This window comes from Halyomorpha halys, unplaced genomic scaffold, assembly GCF_000696795.3.
Source record: "Halyomorpha halys isolate HHAL.00 unplaced genomic scaffold, Hhal_1.1 Scaffold1065.1, whole genome shotgun sequence".
In the NCBI taxonomy this organism is placed as follows: Eukaryota; Metazoa; Arthropoda; class Insecta; order Hemiptera; family Pentatomidae; genus Halyomorpha; species Halyomorpha halys.
The window spans coordinates 154,164-174,049 of record NW_027109206.1 but is presented as its reverse complement, the minus strand read 5'-3'; the positions used below and the strand labels follow the sequence as shown (position 1 = coordinate 174,049).

Below are 19,886 nucleotides of genomic sequence, written 5' to 3'. Positions count from 1 at the left end.
AATGCTGAATTGTTGTGGCTACTAAGTGAAATGTAATGAAATGCTGTTTATTAATTTAGTCTGTTTATTAATTTGTTCTGGTACTTTCGATGTACTCTGTCCATTTTGTTTATAATTTTTCATTTAATAGTTCTACTCTAGTTTACAATAGTTTTGTATTATGAAAGGAATATGGTCTGGGTGCGGTCAAGAAAAACTCAAATAGTAGAAATATACTAATTTAATGAGCCAACGTTTCGCCCCACGTTGCAGGGCTTCTTCAGGGCTATTTTGACGGCAGTCAAAACTAAAATCAAAGTAAAATTGGTCATATAAGTTTATAATATATGTATTTCATTATCTGAAATGGCGAAACGTTGGCTCATTAAATTAGTATATTTCTACTATTTGAGTTTTTCTTGACCGCACCCAGACCATATTCCTTTCATCTTTACACACGGTCAATCAATAATCTTCCAGTTTTGTATTATGTTTGTTTAGCACTGTTGAAGCCCAGAAACGTAGTTCGAAACGTTCATTTCTATTCGTTTTTTGTGCTATCCGAATACCTTTTCTGGCAACCAACGACGGAAATCCTTTTGATTCTGAATAAAATATATATATATATATATATTGAGATCATGGAGTAAGATGATACCTTAGTGACTTGGTTTTATTTACTTGATAATTTAATATATAATACACTCCATTGTAATATACTATAAAGTATATCATAATAAGTAAATAACTTTTTTTTAATAACTTTATTGAAATTTACAACTGTATATTACATAATACATTTATTAAATATGGTCTTAGTTAAAATGGAGTTTTACAGGCGTATAGAGAAACTACCCATTGGTAGCACTCTAATGACATTTTACATTAGCTGGTCTCGTGGTCATCTTCTTTTCAGGTGCCTCGGAGGATTGTCTAGGGAAACTAGGGAGTTTGAGTGGTTAGGGAATTTATAATAGAAGGAATGATATCTGGTTCGGGCTCGATCGATTACATAGGGAACATTAAGGTCTTTATGTATGATTTTATTTGTGACAAATTAAGTAAATAAATTTTTTTTTTATAATTTATTTATTGTTATTTACAACTGTATACACATATATAGAACAAGTAAATTTGCTGTAGGTGACATAGTGACATGATAAAAACATGTGGAGAATCTACCCACTGATAGATCTCGAGGCCATCTTCTTTTTAGACGCCTAGGAGGATTATTAGGTAATGAAGGAGAAGCCAGGTTAGAAACAAGTGGATTTGGGTGGTTGAGAAGTTTATTATGGAAGGAACGGTATCTGGTTCTGGCCAAATCGGCAACATATGGAACATTGAGGTCCTGATGGATGACTTGATTTGTGACAGAGTAAGGAGAATTAAGGATTTGACGAAGGATTTTGGACTGTAAGGATTGGATTCTGGAGGAATTTGATGGTTTAGTGGAGCCCCAAAGCTCAACTCCGTTTGTCCAGATAGGCCTTATAATAGTCATATAGATCAGTCTTTTGTAATGGATTGGGAATTTAGACCGTTTGTCTAGTAAATGTTGCAATAGTCGGAATCTACGAGCAGTCTCTTGACTTTTTAGTCTTGTATGAGGATTCCATGTCAGTCGTTTGTCGAGATGTAGTCCTAAGTAACGGATCTGTTCGACAGGAATAAGTGGGGGATTATTAAAGGGTATTGTAGGGGAAAAGGTCATGGGTTTACAAAGTAAATAACTTAAAATATAAAAGTAGGCCATGAAGAATATTCAGAGTTTGAAGACAATTCACCGGTGGAAATAATACCTTACCTAAATAAGAGCCTACGTGCTCAGAATAAATTCTTCAAGACATTTGTCAGAAAACATACGAGGATCGGGAAATTCAATTTATTAATACGAGTATCGAACACGAACCACTCGATAAAGGACAAACAGAGACAGAAAGGAGAAGAATAAAGTTTAAATTATGGGTTGAAGGAGGGGGGAGAAAACTGGAAAAGAAAGGAAAATGGAGTACTATTTGATATTCAAAGGCAGGCCAGGGGAAATATAGGAAACAGCCTCCCAGGAATACCAACCTCACTTACCCACTTCATCTCCACATTTCTTTTATTGCGCTCTACCGATAAAGATTTAAATTACACACAAGAAGTATATGAGGAGAAGATGGTCAGGGGAGCGGTCAGTAATAATACACAATCAAGTAAAACTTATTTATTTGTGCCAACGGTTCGACCTTAATTAGTGCTGAAAAACAAAGCGAGAAAAACCTCAATTAAGAAAAAAATAAAAATAAAATAATAACAAACAAACTTGGAAATGTACATAACAATAAATTAAATAAATACTACATGATATAGATAGAAGATAAAATATAATTAATGCTGAGATAAGAATTATACAAAAACGATTGATAATATAAGTTACTAATAGTTACACAGTGCTCTTGTAAATGAAGAAATAAACATTATGAAAAGTACGAAAGAAAATGTAAATAATAAGTAATTGAAATTAACATGATAAAATATCTAAGTATTGAATAAACATTTAATCATTCATGCAGATTCATGCAGTGTAAAAATTAAAAAAATATCTAAAAGATACAATGAGCAAGAAAAAAAACGAATAGATGCACATTAGTACAGATGAGTAAAAATTAATAAACTTAAATAAATATAGAATGTCCGAAAAGGGACAATAAATAGATTAACGAAGAAAAAAAGAGAATTGATTTGAGGAAGAAGGATGGAGAAAGAAAAATTTGAAATCAACAGAGAACAAATGTTTAACCAAACGGAAATAGTTGACGGTATGGATGAAAGAAGGTTTAGAAAAAATAAATTAGCTAGACAAAATGAAACAAAAGGTTTGTAGAGTAAACTGTGGAATATCTAATAAGAAATAAACAACTATGAAACGAAAGATCAGCAAATTGTAGATTTAAAGAACAATTATAGTTGAGCTAAATAAATTATGAGAAATTTAAGAAAATGAAAAATGACTGGCAGACAGTAAAAGGTGACTGCATTATATTATAAAAGGCGAAATGAACGAAGAAAATATGGAAGGTTAGTAACATAACACAGTAAGAAATAGTTAAATAATTTATAAAAACTATAAATGTTTTAATCACCATATCAACATCAAACTAACTCAAACCTAAGCTATATAATGCTATTCCTATCCTAAACAAAAAATCCGAACTAAAACCAGAAACAACAGTTCTTATATTTAAATCAATTCTGAGGCCACTGCTGATGTACGGCTGTGAAGTCTGGGAAGCGGCATCCTTTACGTAAAGGAAGAAAACTACAATTTTTTCAAAATAAAGTCCTGAGAATCGCAGTTAATTCTCCATGGTTTATAAGAAATAGTCAATTGCATCGCGAATTACAAATGGAGTCTATAGAGGTTTACATAAAAAAAAAGTTCCACTCCCAGTTGCCGACAGTTAAAGGAGCAGTGACCTACAACCTGGGAAACCCAACCTCAACCCGAAGATTGAAGCCCAGACTGCTGCAGGACATTCTGTTATAAAGTTTAATAGATATGAAATTAATTCATAGTCACACTACCTCTATTATATTTATTATTACTACTGATTTTATTTATTCCTTTTTTTGTCTCATTTCTTCTCTCGTCCCTTTTTCAAATTAACTTGTTTCTTTTTACTATTAGAAGACAATTGTTTGTTTTATTTAAGTGTACCAATATCATTATTTTTTGTTATTAATTTTACTTTCCTCTTTTATTAAGAAGCATTATTTTATCTATTTTTTTTTATTTTATTATTTTCTTTTAGAAAAAATAATATATAATAACATTGTATATGGTTAGGGGTGTCTTTTGTACGAGACTATACCCTCCATAATCAACTGTTAAAAAATATATATATAATATAACGGTTATATAAACCATGTAAGGCCCACCAGGCCGATCTGGTATAAAATATTTAAAAAAATAAATGTTTTAATAGATGGATTATTTGGGAATGTGCTAGGGGTGTGTGGTGTTTGTCAGCGATGTGGTTAACAGAAACAAATGACCGAACATCCAACCATCTACTCATATCGAATCCACAGCCAACAAGAAAACACCTCATTATATAATTTTCATATGACAAATATGCATTTCTCAAATCATATCTTCGAGTTTATTGTGAAATAGACATTATGCGTTATATTCTTAAATCAATTGAATCTTAAGTATGATGCTCCTGAATCATTTCGAAACATGCATTTTCATGCAGTGAATGATATTTTGGTCGATATGCGGGTCTCAACATCGTAACATGCAAGTCACAGTTTTAGGGTATAATACCCGTGAGTGGATATTTTCGATAATATAACTTAATCATACCATTTTTCCCCTCAAAGTCAATTTTAAATTAACGAGACAGAATTGTTTCTCTTCTCTTTACGTTAAAGAACGGATATAATGAATAGATAAGTGTACCAATACAATGAATAATACAGAGCTAATTCCCATGCAGGTGATGATGTATGATCCCAGGGACTCCAAAATAATATTTTCTGCTAAGATTGCAACATCCCCGATGCTAACACCTAGGCCTTCTAAGAAGCTCCTTGTTCTATCTAGTATTGTTCCGCGAGATCCAAACCAGAGCCCTCTCACGGTGAACTCTTTCGGAAGGTCTCGCAGATTTTTTCCTTAATAAGGATATATTAAATAGATAATATTAAATGTTATTTACATTTAATAATTTAGTTTTTTCTTTTGAGAATAAATCCTCCAGTCGAACTCTGTCGGTGAAATCTGCGTGTTGAGAAAAACACTGGAAGCATTAAGCGAATTTGTTGAAATTTATATTGGGCCATGGATGCAATTATCCCCACCTTCTCTCAATTAACTTTCGGCCGAATACCGAATATAGGTGTGATGAGGAAAATTTGTTTACATATGTGTATGTGAAAACAGTGGGTGAAAAAATAATACACGTGGGATAAAAGAGCAGTACAGAGCCAAATAGATAATCCCTCACATTTCATCAAAATCGGTTGAACAATTCGATAGATTGTACCCAAACGCCGATTAGACTGCAGAAAGACACGGAATCAAATTTATTCATTTATGTCTATAGCGTGGAATGTGAATGAATTTTTTCAATTCTGAATTCTGAGTTCATGACTTTTTTTTCTATTTCTTGCATATTATAAAGAATTATGTTTATATACTATTTCTTGTACAACTTTGCTAGCAACAGGACACCTTGCATTTCATTAACTTATGAAAAACATCGCTCTCATATCTAATACTTGTAGTGAAAATATTTTGAGGGAAATTCTTTCTTAAAGGAAGATTCTAAGAAATATTTCTGGGAAGGATCATCATTAAACGGTTTCTTATGTCTGACTTAAAATAAACTGAGATTTATTAGGAAAATTTCGCTTGGAAAGTTGAGGAAGTAAACGAGATAATTACTTTGAACTAGATAAGTTGAAAAGATAGCCCGGAGCCCCAACCTATTAAGTCCAACTGCCTAGGGAAATATATAGAGCGATATGATGGGGGAGTAATGATTTGTAACTCTGCGAAACAGAATCTAATCCACTTTTCTGGAATATACCAATTATTCAGACATATATACCTCCTAATATCTTAATATGCAATATATCGAAATCTTAATTCTAAAGCCTCCAAACATTTTAATATTTCAAGTAAGGTTCTGAATCTTGAAATTTGATGCATTAATTATTTCTTGGCAGTCTTTAGAAACAATAAAGTGCCTTAAAAATTCAATATACTATTTGGGTTTGGCTAGTACTAATAGATAGTAAATCAATCAAAACTTTTGTTAGGAAATTTTACAATCAAGTTCATTACATATCATATTGCCATGGTATTTATTAATTTCCTTACTGTGCCACTTAAAAAAAAATAGTTAATGCAAATATTTGCATATTTAGTAAATCTATAATGTTACAACCCATGAAGGGTCAGAGGTTCAGTACTTTGTGATATGCAATATAACAACCTTTACTAGACCAACGGCTGTGCCAGGAGATTTGATGAGAATCACGATAGATAGATTTGTGGAATTGTGTCGATTCCGAAGCCTATACCGGTTTTTACCCTGCGCAGTTAACTTCGAGTGGCAAGATATATTTACAATAAATGATTTTCATAAAAAAGATTACTTTATAATCGTGATTTTTTCGATCGTAGGCGCTCTTAAATGTTTTATTGTTTTACAGATAAAAGGAACGACAAACTAAGCAAAGCAGAAAAATAAAACCATTCGGAAATTCTGTTTCCCGTAAGAATCCATAATCATTATTTGAGTATTTTCGGACTGCTGTCATTTGATGATTCGGTCACAAAGAATACGGGTGTACTCGATCCAAGGCTAATAGAATAAAAAACCTTGGTTCGAGGTTGTCAATACCTTGCTTACTGAGCTGCATTCATCATGGGCTCCCCATAAAAAATTTACTATTATAGTAATGATAAGAGTTGATGGGTTATACCGGCTAAGGAGAGGCAAACGATATATACGACGATCTCTAAAATCCTTAATTATTAGTACGAGTTCAGGATCATTTTTGACTTCGTCTTTGAGGATGATTATTGTCACAACATACAACTGTGTTATAGAACATATTGCAAACATTATTATAACAATTAAAGAAAATCAAAATATCCTACAGAAGAATACGTGTCTATCTTGTGGCCTTTGAGAAAACATATATATCAAATCTAATAATAAAATATATTCAGCAATTTCTCTCTATATAGTAATATAATTACTAATATATAGAAATAATTTCACAATAGTAATATCAAACTCGATTATTCAGAAATTTATATTAAATTTCAACCCATGGGAAAGATCAGCTAATGAATTTTGGTAAACCTACAACGATTAGGCATTTTGAACATATGAATATACTTTTTTCCCTCGTGCTTGGTTTTTCACTTCACAAATATGGCTTGCATTCTAATCATAGATTTTTGGAGTTTGAAATTATGATAAGCATGTACAACCCCATAGTTCCTTATCACTACTAGGATAAAGCTTAGGATAACAGTTAATAAAAATAAACAGATTAGCTTCATATATAAAAGGTATCGACGTTGAAATATGCATTTATTGTCCTAAAAATCTTCAGGAAAAAAAATGTGTGTATATTTGTTTTCAATACCACTTTTTCACTCAAGTTTAGTCCCATTAAATCACAATTAAAATTCTTCAAATTCTTTAGCGTATGTATCTTTCGACGATATGTCCAATGTTACCTCTTTGTATTTGTCGAAATTACTCGTGTCTGATGCTCCTGTAACTGTGGGCACATAGGGCGGGTCCAATCTATAGTTGAAAAGGGATATCCAGTTCATGTCTCTGTAGAATGCATGATCTTTGATATCGTTCACACCATTTTTCAGGTTACCGTAACGCTTGGACAGATCGACCTGTAGAAGGTTGCTCACTAGATCCGCGAGATCTGAGGAAAAGTGCTTGGGCATGCTGTACTTTCCGCTCACTACTTTCTCATAAATCTTCATCGGCTCTCTTGCATGAAATGGGGCCATCCCCGACGCCATTTCGTACATGAGGACACCAAAAGTCCACCAGTCGACCGACATCCCGTATCCTTTGTTGAGAATGATCTCTGGGGCGAGGTACTCCGGTGTGCCACACAATGTGTAAGTTCTTCCTTGTATTATTTTGCAAAAGCCGAAATCAGTCAGTTTCAAATAGCCTTTTTGGTCAATCAGGATGTTTTCCGGTTTGAGATCTCTGAAGATCAAGTCACAATAATGAAGGTACTCGAAGGTGAGTAAGATCTGCGCTCCGTAGAACCTGGCCAATTTTTCATCAAATTTCCTCATCTTCCTGAGCAGATTGAACATCTCCCCACCGACGATGAAGGGTAAGGCTAAGTACAAGTAGCTATTATCCATGAATGCACATTGTAAGAAGACGCAGAAGGGAAAATTGATGGCCTGAAGGATCTTCTTTTCGTTAAGTGCATGCTTTACCTGCTTCGATTTCACTATGGCTGACTTGTCGAGGACTTTGATTGCATAATATTCTCCGGTGCTCAACATTCTGACCAAAAAGACACGCCCAAAAGCGCCCCTTCCAACTGTACGTATAAACTCGAAATCTTCTTTACTATATTCCTTACCTATCTTCGTTTCGAACAAGGCCTCAAATTCTGTTTTCGAATCTTTCAAGAAATCATCCCAATTGTTCATGGGCAACAAGGACCTTCTTCTGACTTTTGTTAATGACATGTTTAAGTTTAATAATTTTTTTATTTAAGCCCAATTTTGATTAATTCTTAAATTATTTAAATTTAGTAACTATCAAAATCTATTAAAAAATATTTTAAAGACAGGTGTAATCTTTACATATGAATGTAATGAACTAAAATAAAAATAAATAAATTTGCTTGTATTGATAATAATATCAACGTTTTAAGAGTAACTCCGAAGACTACCGCCTTGCTTTGGAATTTTTCATACTTAAAGGGTGTATTAAAATTATGAATATACAGCAATGCGAACTTTATTTATTCTCTTACAATTTTGGTAATATTAGCAACACCATTAGGTTAGAGGGACCTTATTCTTTTTGGTAGTATTTCAGAGTCATAAGGAGGTTTTTCATAAATGTAAGTATGATCAGTGATCTACATGCTTTCTTGATAAAGTACTATTTCATATGTCATGTCTATCAGAATCCATTTGATAATGAAAATAAATTTTTATTCTAGGACACTTGGTCCTGTACGAATAACAATTAGGGACAGTTCTAATGTTTTCTATTGTTCACATGTTTACTCTACGAGATCGATACATAGTTGGCGTTTAAATGAAGTTAAGAAGGAAGCTTCACGGATGGATGTGGGTAAGATGTTCCGTAATGAGGTAGCACGGACAGTAAAAGATTTTTGAAAGGAGGCAGTTCCGTAGGTAGGTATATAGAAATCGGTATATTGGGATATTTTGTTTCATGGGTGAATGGATAACGGTAAGGAGGTCAATGATATAGGTAGTTTTCTTATTATTACGGTTTGGAATATAAATTTGCCGAGGAGGTATTGTCTTGGGATACTGCGATAGAGCCAGCTTTAATCAGAATAGTAATGTGAAATATAGGAACGCCAAGGAATGCCAAAAATGAATCTTCATCTCATCCTCAGTTCATTAGTCATTTTAGTCTCTTTTCTCAAGTCAAGGCATCCGTAGTCGAAATGTGGGAGAAAAAGGGAGGCTACTTCGAGATGACTAGTGTGATATACTGAAAGGTCAATCTGACGTGCCCGATCATGAGCCAACGAATGAAAATTTGCTTCCGACGGTTTAGGAGAAACAGTGTTAATGGTCAAGAATCATTAAGGACATCCCTTATTCAGTTATATTTTGCACTTTAGGCCAAAATTGGCGCCTTGCTTTAAGAATCTATTAAAATTTGTTTTTCTTTTTTTATTTATTTAATGTGATTTACAACTGTACAAATAATAAATACAATAAGTAAATATGTTGTATGTTTCATATGCACTTGAAAATCTTAGGACGGAACGACCCATTGGCGATACTTCAAGCATTAATTTAAATTAGAAGGTCCCGTGGCCATCTTCTTTTCAGACACCTCGGTGGATTATCAGAGATTGTTAAGGATGAAAGATTAAAAATTAATGGGTTAGGATGGTTAAAGAGTATGGAATGAAAAGACGCATGTCTGTTTTGGGCCAAATCTGCAACGAATGGGATGTTAAGGTCTTCGTGAATGAGTTTATTTGTAACGTAATAAGGAGCATCAAGGATTTTACGCAGGATTTTGGATTGTAAGGATTGGATGCAGGTGGAATTTGATGGTTTGGTCGAGGCCCAGAGCTCAATTCCATATTTCCAAATTGGTCTGATTATCAGTCTTATGTGTGGATTCCAAGTAATTCTCTTGTCAAGATGGAGTCCTAAGTATCGAATCTGTTTAACAGGAGTTAGTGGATTATTTAGAAAGGATACTGTAGAACAGGAGGGTAGGGGTTTACGACGGAGAGTAAAGGTGATCTGATGGGATTTGTCAGAATTTATTTTGATTCTCAAGTTTTGACACCATTCTTCAATAGATGTTATGTGTTTCTGTAGTGTTTGTGATGCATTAGTTGAGTCGTTGTTTATAGACAGTATACATGTGTAATCAGCGTCTATTAAAATCAGATGTAACTATATCCATATTTGGTACAAAAATTAGGATGTTTCTATTGACAGACGCCTGACACTAGCTTGCCACCGCCATAATAAAATATAGCTGGGGTAAGACTTACAGGCTTAATTCCTAGCTAACATCTCCTAACCTTTCTCTCCTCCTCAAATTATTAAATTATAAAATTATAATTAGACTAGCCCTCCCCAACGCAGCACGATTGCAGGCTAACATAGTAAAATAGCGAAAAATCTCCAACTGTTTCAGAGTAGTTTCCTGAGACAAATTGTGAAGCATTCTTCTTTACAAAGATGGAAAACTGAGTACATTCATAAGACTCTTGGACTATCGACAGTGACAGAATTCTTCTCACGGAGGCACATCAAATTCTTTGGTAGTCTCCAACACTACGCCTATCAAGGTGGCAAAATCACTTAAACAGTTACAGATTCGACTGAGGAACTTATTAACTTACTACTGACAAGACAACTGATGAGTCCAGGAATCAGACAGCAAATACAAGAGCATTTTTCCCATCTATGTATGTCCTTTTTTTCTTGAGTCCCCTCTTAAAATGCATCAAATACAGTAAAAGAGTTTGATTTCATCAATTCTTACTATTTGCCCCTTCCCACCCTTAATCAATCCTTTATACCCATCGAGGGATTTTTGTGTTCTTTACTGACCGCACTCCCAACCATCTTCTACCCAAAACTAATTTCAGTTCATCCATCAGAAAGCATGGAAATATTGGAAAACTATTTTCCAAGGAGTATATCGAGGGCATGGCGAGAGGTCTACAGATTTCAACCAATTTTTTTATCCTAATTCTACGTCCGAAAATATATTGATACTAATATTCATCGACATAAAACATTAGAAATATTCTGACTTGATTTCTTGGAGAATTTTTTTATCTTCTTGAGTGGTGTTTGCCACGTTAACATTCATAACATTTGAGGGTTTTATTAAAAACCAACTTTCTAGAAAGCTGAATCAATGGTTTCCAATCAATTACAATACATTTTAGATTCCATGCAATCTATGCAAAGAAAATAATTTACAATAAAAGGAATATGGTCCGGGTGAGGTAAAAAACAACTCAAATAGTGATACGTTTCGGGCTTCGTCAAGGCTAAAAAAACAAAAAAAAACACTTAACATAAGTATACAATTAAATGCAAAATTACAACAATGAAACTTTAATTGTCTATAACCTTTCGTTATTCTTATCTAATTTTTACGTTTAATTGTAATCCTATTTAATTTTTTATTTACTATGTTCATTTATGTTTACATTACTTAAGTGTTTGTTTTAAATTTAGGTCTGTTGAATCCCTGTAACGTGAGGCGAAACGTTGGCTCCCTGAACTATCTTACTTTTATTATGACACATGGTCAATCAACGATCTTCCAAAACTATAAACATATTGCATATAAACATAGGTGGATAAATCAATGGAAAGTTAGAAAACTAATAAGGTAAATGATTAAAATGAAGTAAGTATATTAAATAAATAATCTTAAACACAATGATACAATGTGTACATTCTGACCATAGTATCCCGAAATGTACCCTGCAACCGAAACGTGAATGGCGGGGCAGAACACACTTCTCTCTTCATATTAATCATCAGATTATCAATAACTTGTCATAATGATACGCCAAAATCATTTGAATGACTTACACACGACCACCGACTTCAAGTAAAGAAGTCTTTTTGCTAGTATTCTCGTTGAAATGCATAGACCGTGTATATGAATAAGATTATTCCTGCAGAAGGAGCCGGCTATTCTACGCTATTTTAGAAAATAGATAAAAGCAGAATAAATTATAGATTCTTTAAGAGGGAAATAGGCAGATTTGCATAAAACAAGGCTTTGAAATTGTTATTGGTCGGCGAAGCGGGCGTCTGAATACACCGCATTACAATCTCTGCCGTAGCAGTCAGTACAATTACGATCGGCAAAGAAAATACGTCTTGAGCTTTCATTGCCTCTGCATTGTTGAATATAGATTTTCAACATTACTATTACATCTAAGGAATCTGTCAGTCTATAATTGTGATTGAATCAGTGAAGTCTGAAAAAGGGATTTTTACAATTTATTGATTTAAAAACTTTTTATCATGAATATAGTTGGATAATAAATCTGTAATTTTTTTTTTAAATTTATTTATTGATATTTACAACTGTACATAAATACATCAAGTAAATCATAATGGTATGGTACAAGCATGTAGAGAAACTACCCAATAGTAGCACTATAAAAACATTTTTACAATATAAGGTCTCGAGGCCATTTCCTTTTCAGACGCCTCGGAGAATTGTCCGGAATAAAAGAGGAAGTAAGATTAGAAACTAATGGGTTTGAGTGGTTAGGGAGTTTGTAATAGAAGGATGGTTCGGGCTAGATCGGTTACAAATGGAACATTAATGTCTTTGTGGATGATTTTATTTGTGACAAAGTAGCATTTAGGATTTTACGAAGGATTATGGATTGTAAGGATTGGATACGAGAGGAATTCGAAGGTTTAGTGGAGTGGATCCCTAAAGCTCAACGCCGTATGTCCATATAGGCCTTATAATTGTCATGTAAATATGTCTTTTGTAATGAATTGGAAGTTTGGACCGTTTGTCTAGCAAGTGCTGTAATAGTCGAAATCGACGTGCAGTTTTTTGTCTTTTCAGTCTTGTATGAGGATTCCATGTCAGTCGTTTGTCCAGATTTAGTCCTAAGTAACGGATTTGTTTAACAGGAATAAGTGGGGTATTATTAAAAGATTCAGTGGAGCTAGACGAAGGTTTACGACGAAGGGCAAATGTGATTTGGTGGGATTTATTGGAATTTATTTTAATACAGTTTTGGTACCATTCTTCAAGGGTATAATTGGAGGGATTGGGATGCAAGGAAGGATCATTATTCACTGACAATAGGCATGTGTTAGCGGCATACGTGGTGAGAATAGTGTTAGGATGGGTTGGGATGTCTGCTGTAAGAACTGTATAAAGAATAGGACTAAGGATACTTGGTACCCTAAGGTACACCAGCAGACTGCGGAAACAGGGATGAGTAAGCGCTGTTGTGATTTACTTTAAATAATCTGTCTGAGAGATAAGAACGGATAATGAGGAAGTATGTAGGGGGTAGGAATTTACGGATCTTGTATAGCAGTCCTGGGTGCCAGACTCGATCAAAAGCCTGTTCTACATCAAGAAAGACTCCCGAGCAGACATTCCGCGCTCCAATGAAGACGACACTACATCAACCACACGATGGCATTGCTGGATTGTGGAGTGTGATGTTCAGAATTCTAAGCATTGTTAAATATAGATTTTTAACCTTACTATTACATCTAAGGAATCTGTCAGTCTTTAATTTTTATTGAATCAGTGAAGCCTGAAAAAGCGATTTTTACAATTTATTGATTTAAAAACTTTTTTTCTTGAATATAGTTGGATAAATCTGTACTTAAAAGGGTTATATTCATCCTCCTGGTAGTTTCATATGGGTTTACTTCCCTGGTGGTGTCAGATCTGCGATATGAATTCGTTTAGGGGTTCTCAATCTAAGGAGGTTGTAGGTGTAGTGACGGAAACGGTGATGAAATATCCTAGCGCCTAATTGGACTGTTATTCCTGTAGCATAGGAAACTCGTCTCCCACCTGGTTTTAACTTACTATCCGATTTATCTGGTCTGATATTCAAAAAGCACCTTATGTTAATCAATTCTTCAAGATTAATAACTTTCTCTTCAAATGACTTTCACGTACTTCATTAATTGGATGTCAGATTTTGTAAACGTTTTAATTCTCATAGTTGTTATTGTTTCTCACAAAATACACTTTGAATCAATTGAAAAATATTTTTGAACCTAATATTTTATAACAGACTTACTTGGAATCCACACACAAGACTGAAACGACAAGAAACTGCTCGTAGATTTCGATTGCTACAACACTTTCTTGACAAACGCTCTAAACTTCCCATTCACTACAAAAAATTAGTATACACTACAATAATCAGACCAATTTGGTCATATGGAATTGAGCTACCAAACCATCAAATTCCTCCCGCTTCTAATCCTTACAATTAGAATCCTATTACAATTAGGATCCAAAATCCTACGTAAAATCCTTGATGCTCCTTATTACGTTACAAATAAACTCATTCACAAAGACCTTAACATTCCATTCATTGCAGATTTGGCCCAAAACAGATATGCGTCTTTTCATTCCAAACTTCTTACCCATCCTAATCCATTAATTCTTAATCTCTCATCCTTAACAATCCCTGATAATCCTCCGAGGCGTCTCAAAAAGAAGATGGCCATGGGTCCTTCTAATTTAAATTAATGCTTGAAGTATCACCAATGGGTGATTCCTTCCTAAGATTTTCAAGTGCATATGAAACATACAACATATTTACTTATTGTATTTATTATTTGTACAGTTGTAAATCACATTAAATAAACAAATTACAAAAAAAAAAAAAAAATTGTCTAAACTACATTACTATAATTTTAAAGTCTGATTACTAACAGTGAAAACACTTTCTATACAGTCAATTGAAAAATAAAAAGTGAATAGAGTTTATCTTAAAGCTTATTTGTCTCTACTTGAGTGCTACTTCAAATAGAGACAAATATAACTGATTTTTTAGCTATTAGTTTTCTTAAGCCATACATTTTTTTCAAGATTTTCATCTCTATAAATGAAAAATAATAGATGCTGACATCTATTAGTAGGGCCTTCTGAAAAACTAGGCAAATGATAAGCCTCTTTAAGTGATAAAAAATCCTAGGTCATTTGAGATCCCATTTATATATGTTAATTGCATTAACTATTATAAGAACTAAAAAAATGTGATGCTTAATGATTTAGTAGTTGCATATTTTACATTGGAATAATTTATTATGTACTAATTAATAATGTAAACAAAAAAAACATACCTTCTCACTTCATCTATATTATAAATAGAGATGTTTCGTTCTTCACCAGTCCATCATGAATTTATAATAATACATACACCACATTAGACATTTTTATAAAAATTAAAAATGTAAAGATGAATGAATATATTGTTGTTATATCGATAAAATAATATAATGTTATTTTTTTCTGGCTAATATTATTATTATTATTATTATTATTATTATTATACTTTTTATTTATTGATAGATATTACAATCTGCCACACAGTTATGGGCAATAGGTAATAGTGATAAATGATCTCATACATACTAGAATAAAATAAAATAAATGAATAAAAAAAAAATAAAGAAATCAAATTTTAAAAAACTCTCTTAAAATATATACAAACAAAAGAATAAACAAAATGAACATATTCAAACTGTCTGTATGAAAAATAAATAAATAAAATAACATTTACACTCTAATATACAATATTTACACACTCGACCTGAGGATCCCTGAGCCCACTCTATCCCCCACGTGTAAGGGGTAGAGCAGAGCTAAAAAAAAATGATATATTAGCATTAATAATTAAACGTTAAACATGAATTATACTGTGTGTTGAAGATGAGCTCTTATAACTCGAAACGTCACATTTTAATAATTGAGAAAGATTATGTTTTCCTTACAATATTACTAGTAGAATATAACATTCTAACACTTAAAAAATAATTAATAGAAATATATTTTTGAACTATACATTTTTAAGTCTTTTAACTCATTATATACTAGTATGCTATTGATCTAAAAAAACCTAAAGAAATTACCCAACCAATTAATAGAGCTATTAAATAAATTTAGATATTGAAAACATAAACAATAATTATTGTTATTTATTTGTCCTTGGCATTTCAGGATGTAAAAGCTTCGTTAAAAAATAAAAATGTTAGAATCAGATATATTTATTAAAAATCTATAATAATTCCTGAAAGGCTTTAGATCTTGTGAAGACGTAAAGGACACGAACTCAAAGAGGCCGAGGGACTGAAATTGCCCCTCAGCTAAAATACAGCCTTCCCTTCCCTGGCTCCTAATATTAATACGGCAATTTATATCTCCAAATAGCATAAGAAATGTGAGTTATATCCCGACAATTCGCGAGATTAACTGTAGGTAATCTGTAGCAATTACAGGAGAGCTCTCTCACTGCTGGATTATGTATCGATATTTTATTAGTTATATATGTTATATAGATATTACAATAAGAAAAATTATTCCCGAAATGTTCTCGTATTTTAACACAACGTCGAAATTAAGGCACAAAACTAAGTTTATGATATTACAACCAATAATCTTAACTCATATCAAGTAAAGGTCGTTTGAGGTCGGTTATTCTCAAGTCATTTTTATTTCACATTTATCCGACTAATTTAGAATATCTGAGAAGTATTCACTTATTATAATAAATAATTTAGGAGACTACCGAATGCAGAATTTTTGATCGTGCATGTTATGTTATACTTGATATTAAGCCAACGTGACCTTTCAATTGGCTATGCCAAATAAAAAAGAGTAATATAAATTTATTTTTGTCAACACCTTACAAGAAATTTATATTTTAAAACTTGATGAAAACTATAATTCTGTTAGTACCTTTTTCATCAACCACATGTGAAATTTAATGGGGAAACTAAAAAATATTATTTTTTTGTTAACACATCGGTTGTTAAATAAGTTTGTGTAGTAATAAAATAGGTTTAATTCCCTTTTTGAATAGGATAACCTAACAATCGTGGCTTTTCAAGTTCGGTTTCCAAAATCAAAAAAGTTTTGATTTTATTCTAATTACAAAAAAGTTAGCAGAAACATAACAGATCAGATCAGTTTGAGATTGATGAGAAATTAAGGGATTTTTTTATTAATCACTTACTGTAGGCAATTATACGGATAAATATATTCAGGTTGTGATTTTCAAAGCAGAATACTGTAAGAAGCAAGAAAAAAAATTGTTTGAGCAAAAAAAAAAGAAAGTTTCATAACTCCTATTTAATCAAGCAATCCTATTTTAATATCTGTTTTTTTAAAGTCAATATACAAACAGAACGATTGGTTTACGGCCATACCACTTGTCCAAATTATTTCTTTTTGGTGCTAATTTGAGACATAATTTAATGTTCTTTAATTTATTTTATTATACTTTTATCATTTCGATTTACCGTTTAAGACTTATTGTAAAACACTTAAAAATTCATTACTTGATGACATTGATAACCTAATCAGAACGTTTTTTAAAACTGCTAGAAAAAGGGTTTCCATGTTATGTTTGGATATATAGGTAGTTAGTACTATATCTCAGTTTTGTCAAAATTAAATTTATTTATTTAATGTGATTTACAACAGTACAAATAATAAATATAATAAGTAAATATGTTGTATGTTGTAAATGAAACATACAACATATATACGTGAAAATCTTGGGAGGGAATCACCCATTGGTGGTACTTCAAGCATTAATTTAAATTAGAAAGTCCCGTGGCCATCTTCTTTTCAGACGCCTCGGAAGATTATCAGGGACTGTTAAGGATGAGAGATTAAGAACTAATGGGTTAGGATGGGTAAGGAGATTGGAATGAAAAGACGCATATCTGTTTTGGGCCAGATATTGAATATGCATTCCATTGAATGGAATGCAATGGTCTTTGTGGATGAGTTTATTTGTAACGTAATAAGGAGTATCAAGGGTTTACGTAGGATTTTTGATTGTATGGATTGGATGTGGGAGGAATTTGATGGGTTAATAGAGCCCCAGAGCTCAATTCCATGTGTCCAGATTGGCCTTATTGCAGTTATGTAGATCAGTCTTTTGTAATGTGTTGGAAGTTTAGACCGTTTGTCTAGTAAGTGCTGTAATTGTCGAAATCGATGTGCAGTTTCCTGAATTTTCAGTCTTGTGTGAGGATTCCAGGTTAATCGTTTGTCCAAATGTAGTCCAAGGTAGCGGATCTGTTCGACAGAGGTAAGAGTAACATTATTAAATGAAACTGTAGGGCAGTCGGAAGGTTTAAGACGAAGGGTAATAGTGATTTGATGGGATTTGTTGGAATTTATCTTAATCCTCCAATTACGACACCATTCTTCAAGGGCTGTGGATATGGGGTTGGAGATTTTGGGATACATTTAATGGGTTATTATTAACTGCGAGCACACATGTGTCATCGGCATACTTGGTGAGGATAGTGTTAGGATTGGTTGGAATGTCAGCTATATAGGCGGTGTAGAGGATTGGGACCAAGGATACTTCCTTGAGGAACACCTGTGGACTGAGAATAGAGGGATGCATAGGAACCATTGTGGTTTACTTGGAATAATCTATCGATGGGAAAGGAACGAATGATGAGAAAGTATGTAGGAGGTAGGAATTTACGGAGTTTGTAATGCAGTCCCGTGCAGTACATTCTGCGCTCCAAAGAAGACGAGACTACGTCTACCACAGGATGACATTGCTGGATATGCAATGTTCGGAATCCAAAATGGGGATCAGAAATTATACGATTGGAATTTAGGATGGGGTATAGGCGTTTTAAAATGAGTTTTTCGAGGATTTTGCCCGTGGCTGGTAATAGAGAGATAGGACGGTAGGAGGATGGGTATTCTGGAGGCTTTTGGGGCTAAGGTATCATTTTGACTATTGATAATTGGCTAAATTTTAAATTAAATTTTGTTTTTTGATTTACATCCTACGGATTATTATAAACTACTGCTATAGCAGTTAGGATTCATACCTTAACAACAAAAAACTTTATTAATTACCTAATTAGTAATAATTACGAACCACAAGATATGCGTTTCCATATTATGAGAGATAAAAACTAATTTTTAATATTAAAAACAGGTGTATGTTCTATGAATTCGGATAACTTGTTAATTATAAGAGCATACCTATATATTTTTTTTATTCTTATATCTATGTATATATAATTTTGCTAACTTGTTTTATCATATTAAAGTTATATAAAATTTGGGTTAGTAAATTCTACTCATTAAGCTGATACAAGAAAAAAAAATTAATTTTTCGGCAAGTTGTTCCAGATGAGATTATAAAGGACTTGGGAAAAGATACTTAGCTATTAATGAGATGATGCATCTTTCAGAGGCATCGCCGTCTGGGCCCAGTCTGCTTTGCGACTAGTTGATCCTTATCTCCAAAATACTGGGGAGTTGTTAACACCTGATTGGTATGTACATTATAATGAACATCCTTCTTGTGAGGACATAATGACATCTTAATATTTATGTTTACTTTAACTAAATTAAAGGAATATGAAGTTCATCAAACCATTTGGACATCCTCACGATAGCTAAACATAAAATCAAGCAGTATATATTAGATGCTATATACCTCATGCCAACACGCTATACAATTCTGTACTACTGTAATATACGTTTTTTTATACATTTAAAATATAATTTTAATTATATTATATATAACTTATAATATAAGTTTTTTAAAAATATTTAACATGTATACGGTTCAATATTTACCCATTAATTAGTGTTTTTATCTAATTTTAAAATACTATATTCTAAAACCATATTTAAACTTATATTGGGCGTTACTTTTTTTTTTTTTTTTTTTTAATTTCAATATTATATTCAGTACTCTACCACGTGTGAGGGGTAGACTTGGACTCTTTGAGATCCCAAGGTATCCGGTGAGAGTCACTGGTAATGAGCCAGTGGAGGTTGTGTAAGTGCGCTGAAGTCGCAAACTCTCAACTTGAGTGGAGCAGCTGACCATTGCCAGAACTCCAATTGCCC

At 32.8% G+C, this 19,886-nt stretch overlaps 1 protein-coding gene across 1 annotated transcript; it reads right to left on the bottom strand.

The window, feature by feature from the left end:
- Window positions 1-7,068: 7,068 nt before the first annotated feature.
- LOC106688150 (cAMP-dependent protein kinase catalytic subunit 1) lies at window positions 7,069-8,321 on the bottom strand. The gene has a single exon (XM_014432476.2). It carries the CDS (start codon window positions 8,234-8,236, stop codon window positions 7,178-7,180), a length of 1,059 nt encoding a protein of 352 aa, XP_014287962.1. The 5' UTR covers window positions 8,237-8,321; the 3' UTR covers window positions 7,069-7,177.
- Between the last annotated feature and the right edge of the window lie 11,565 nt (window positions 8,322-19,886).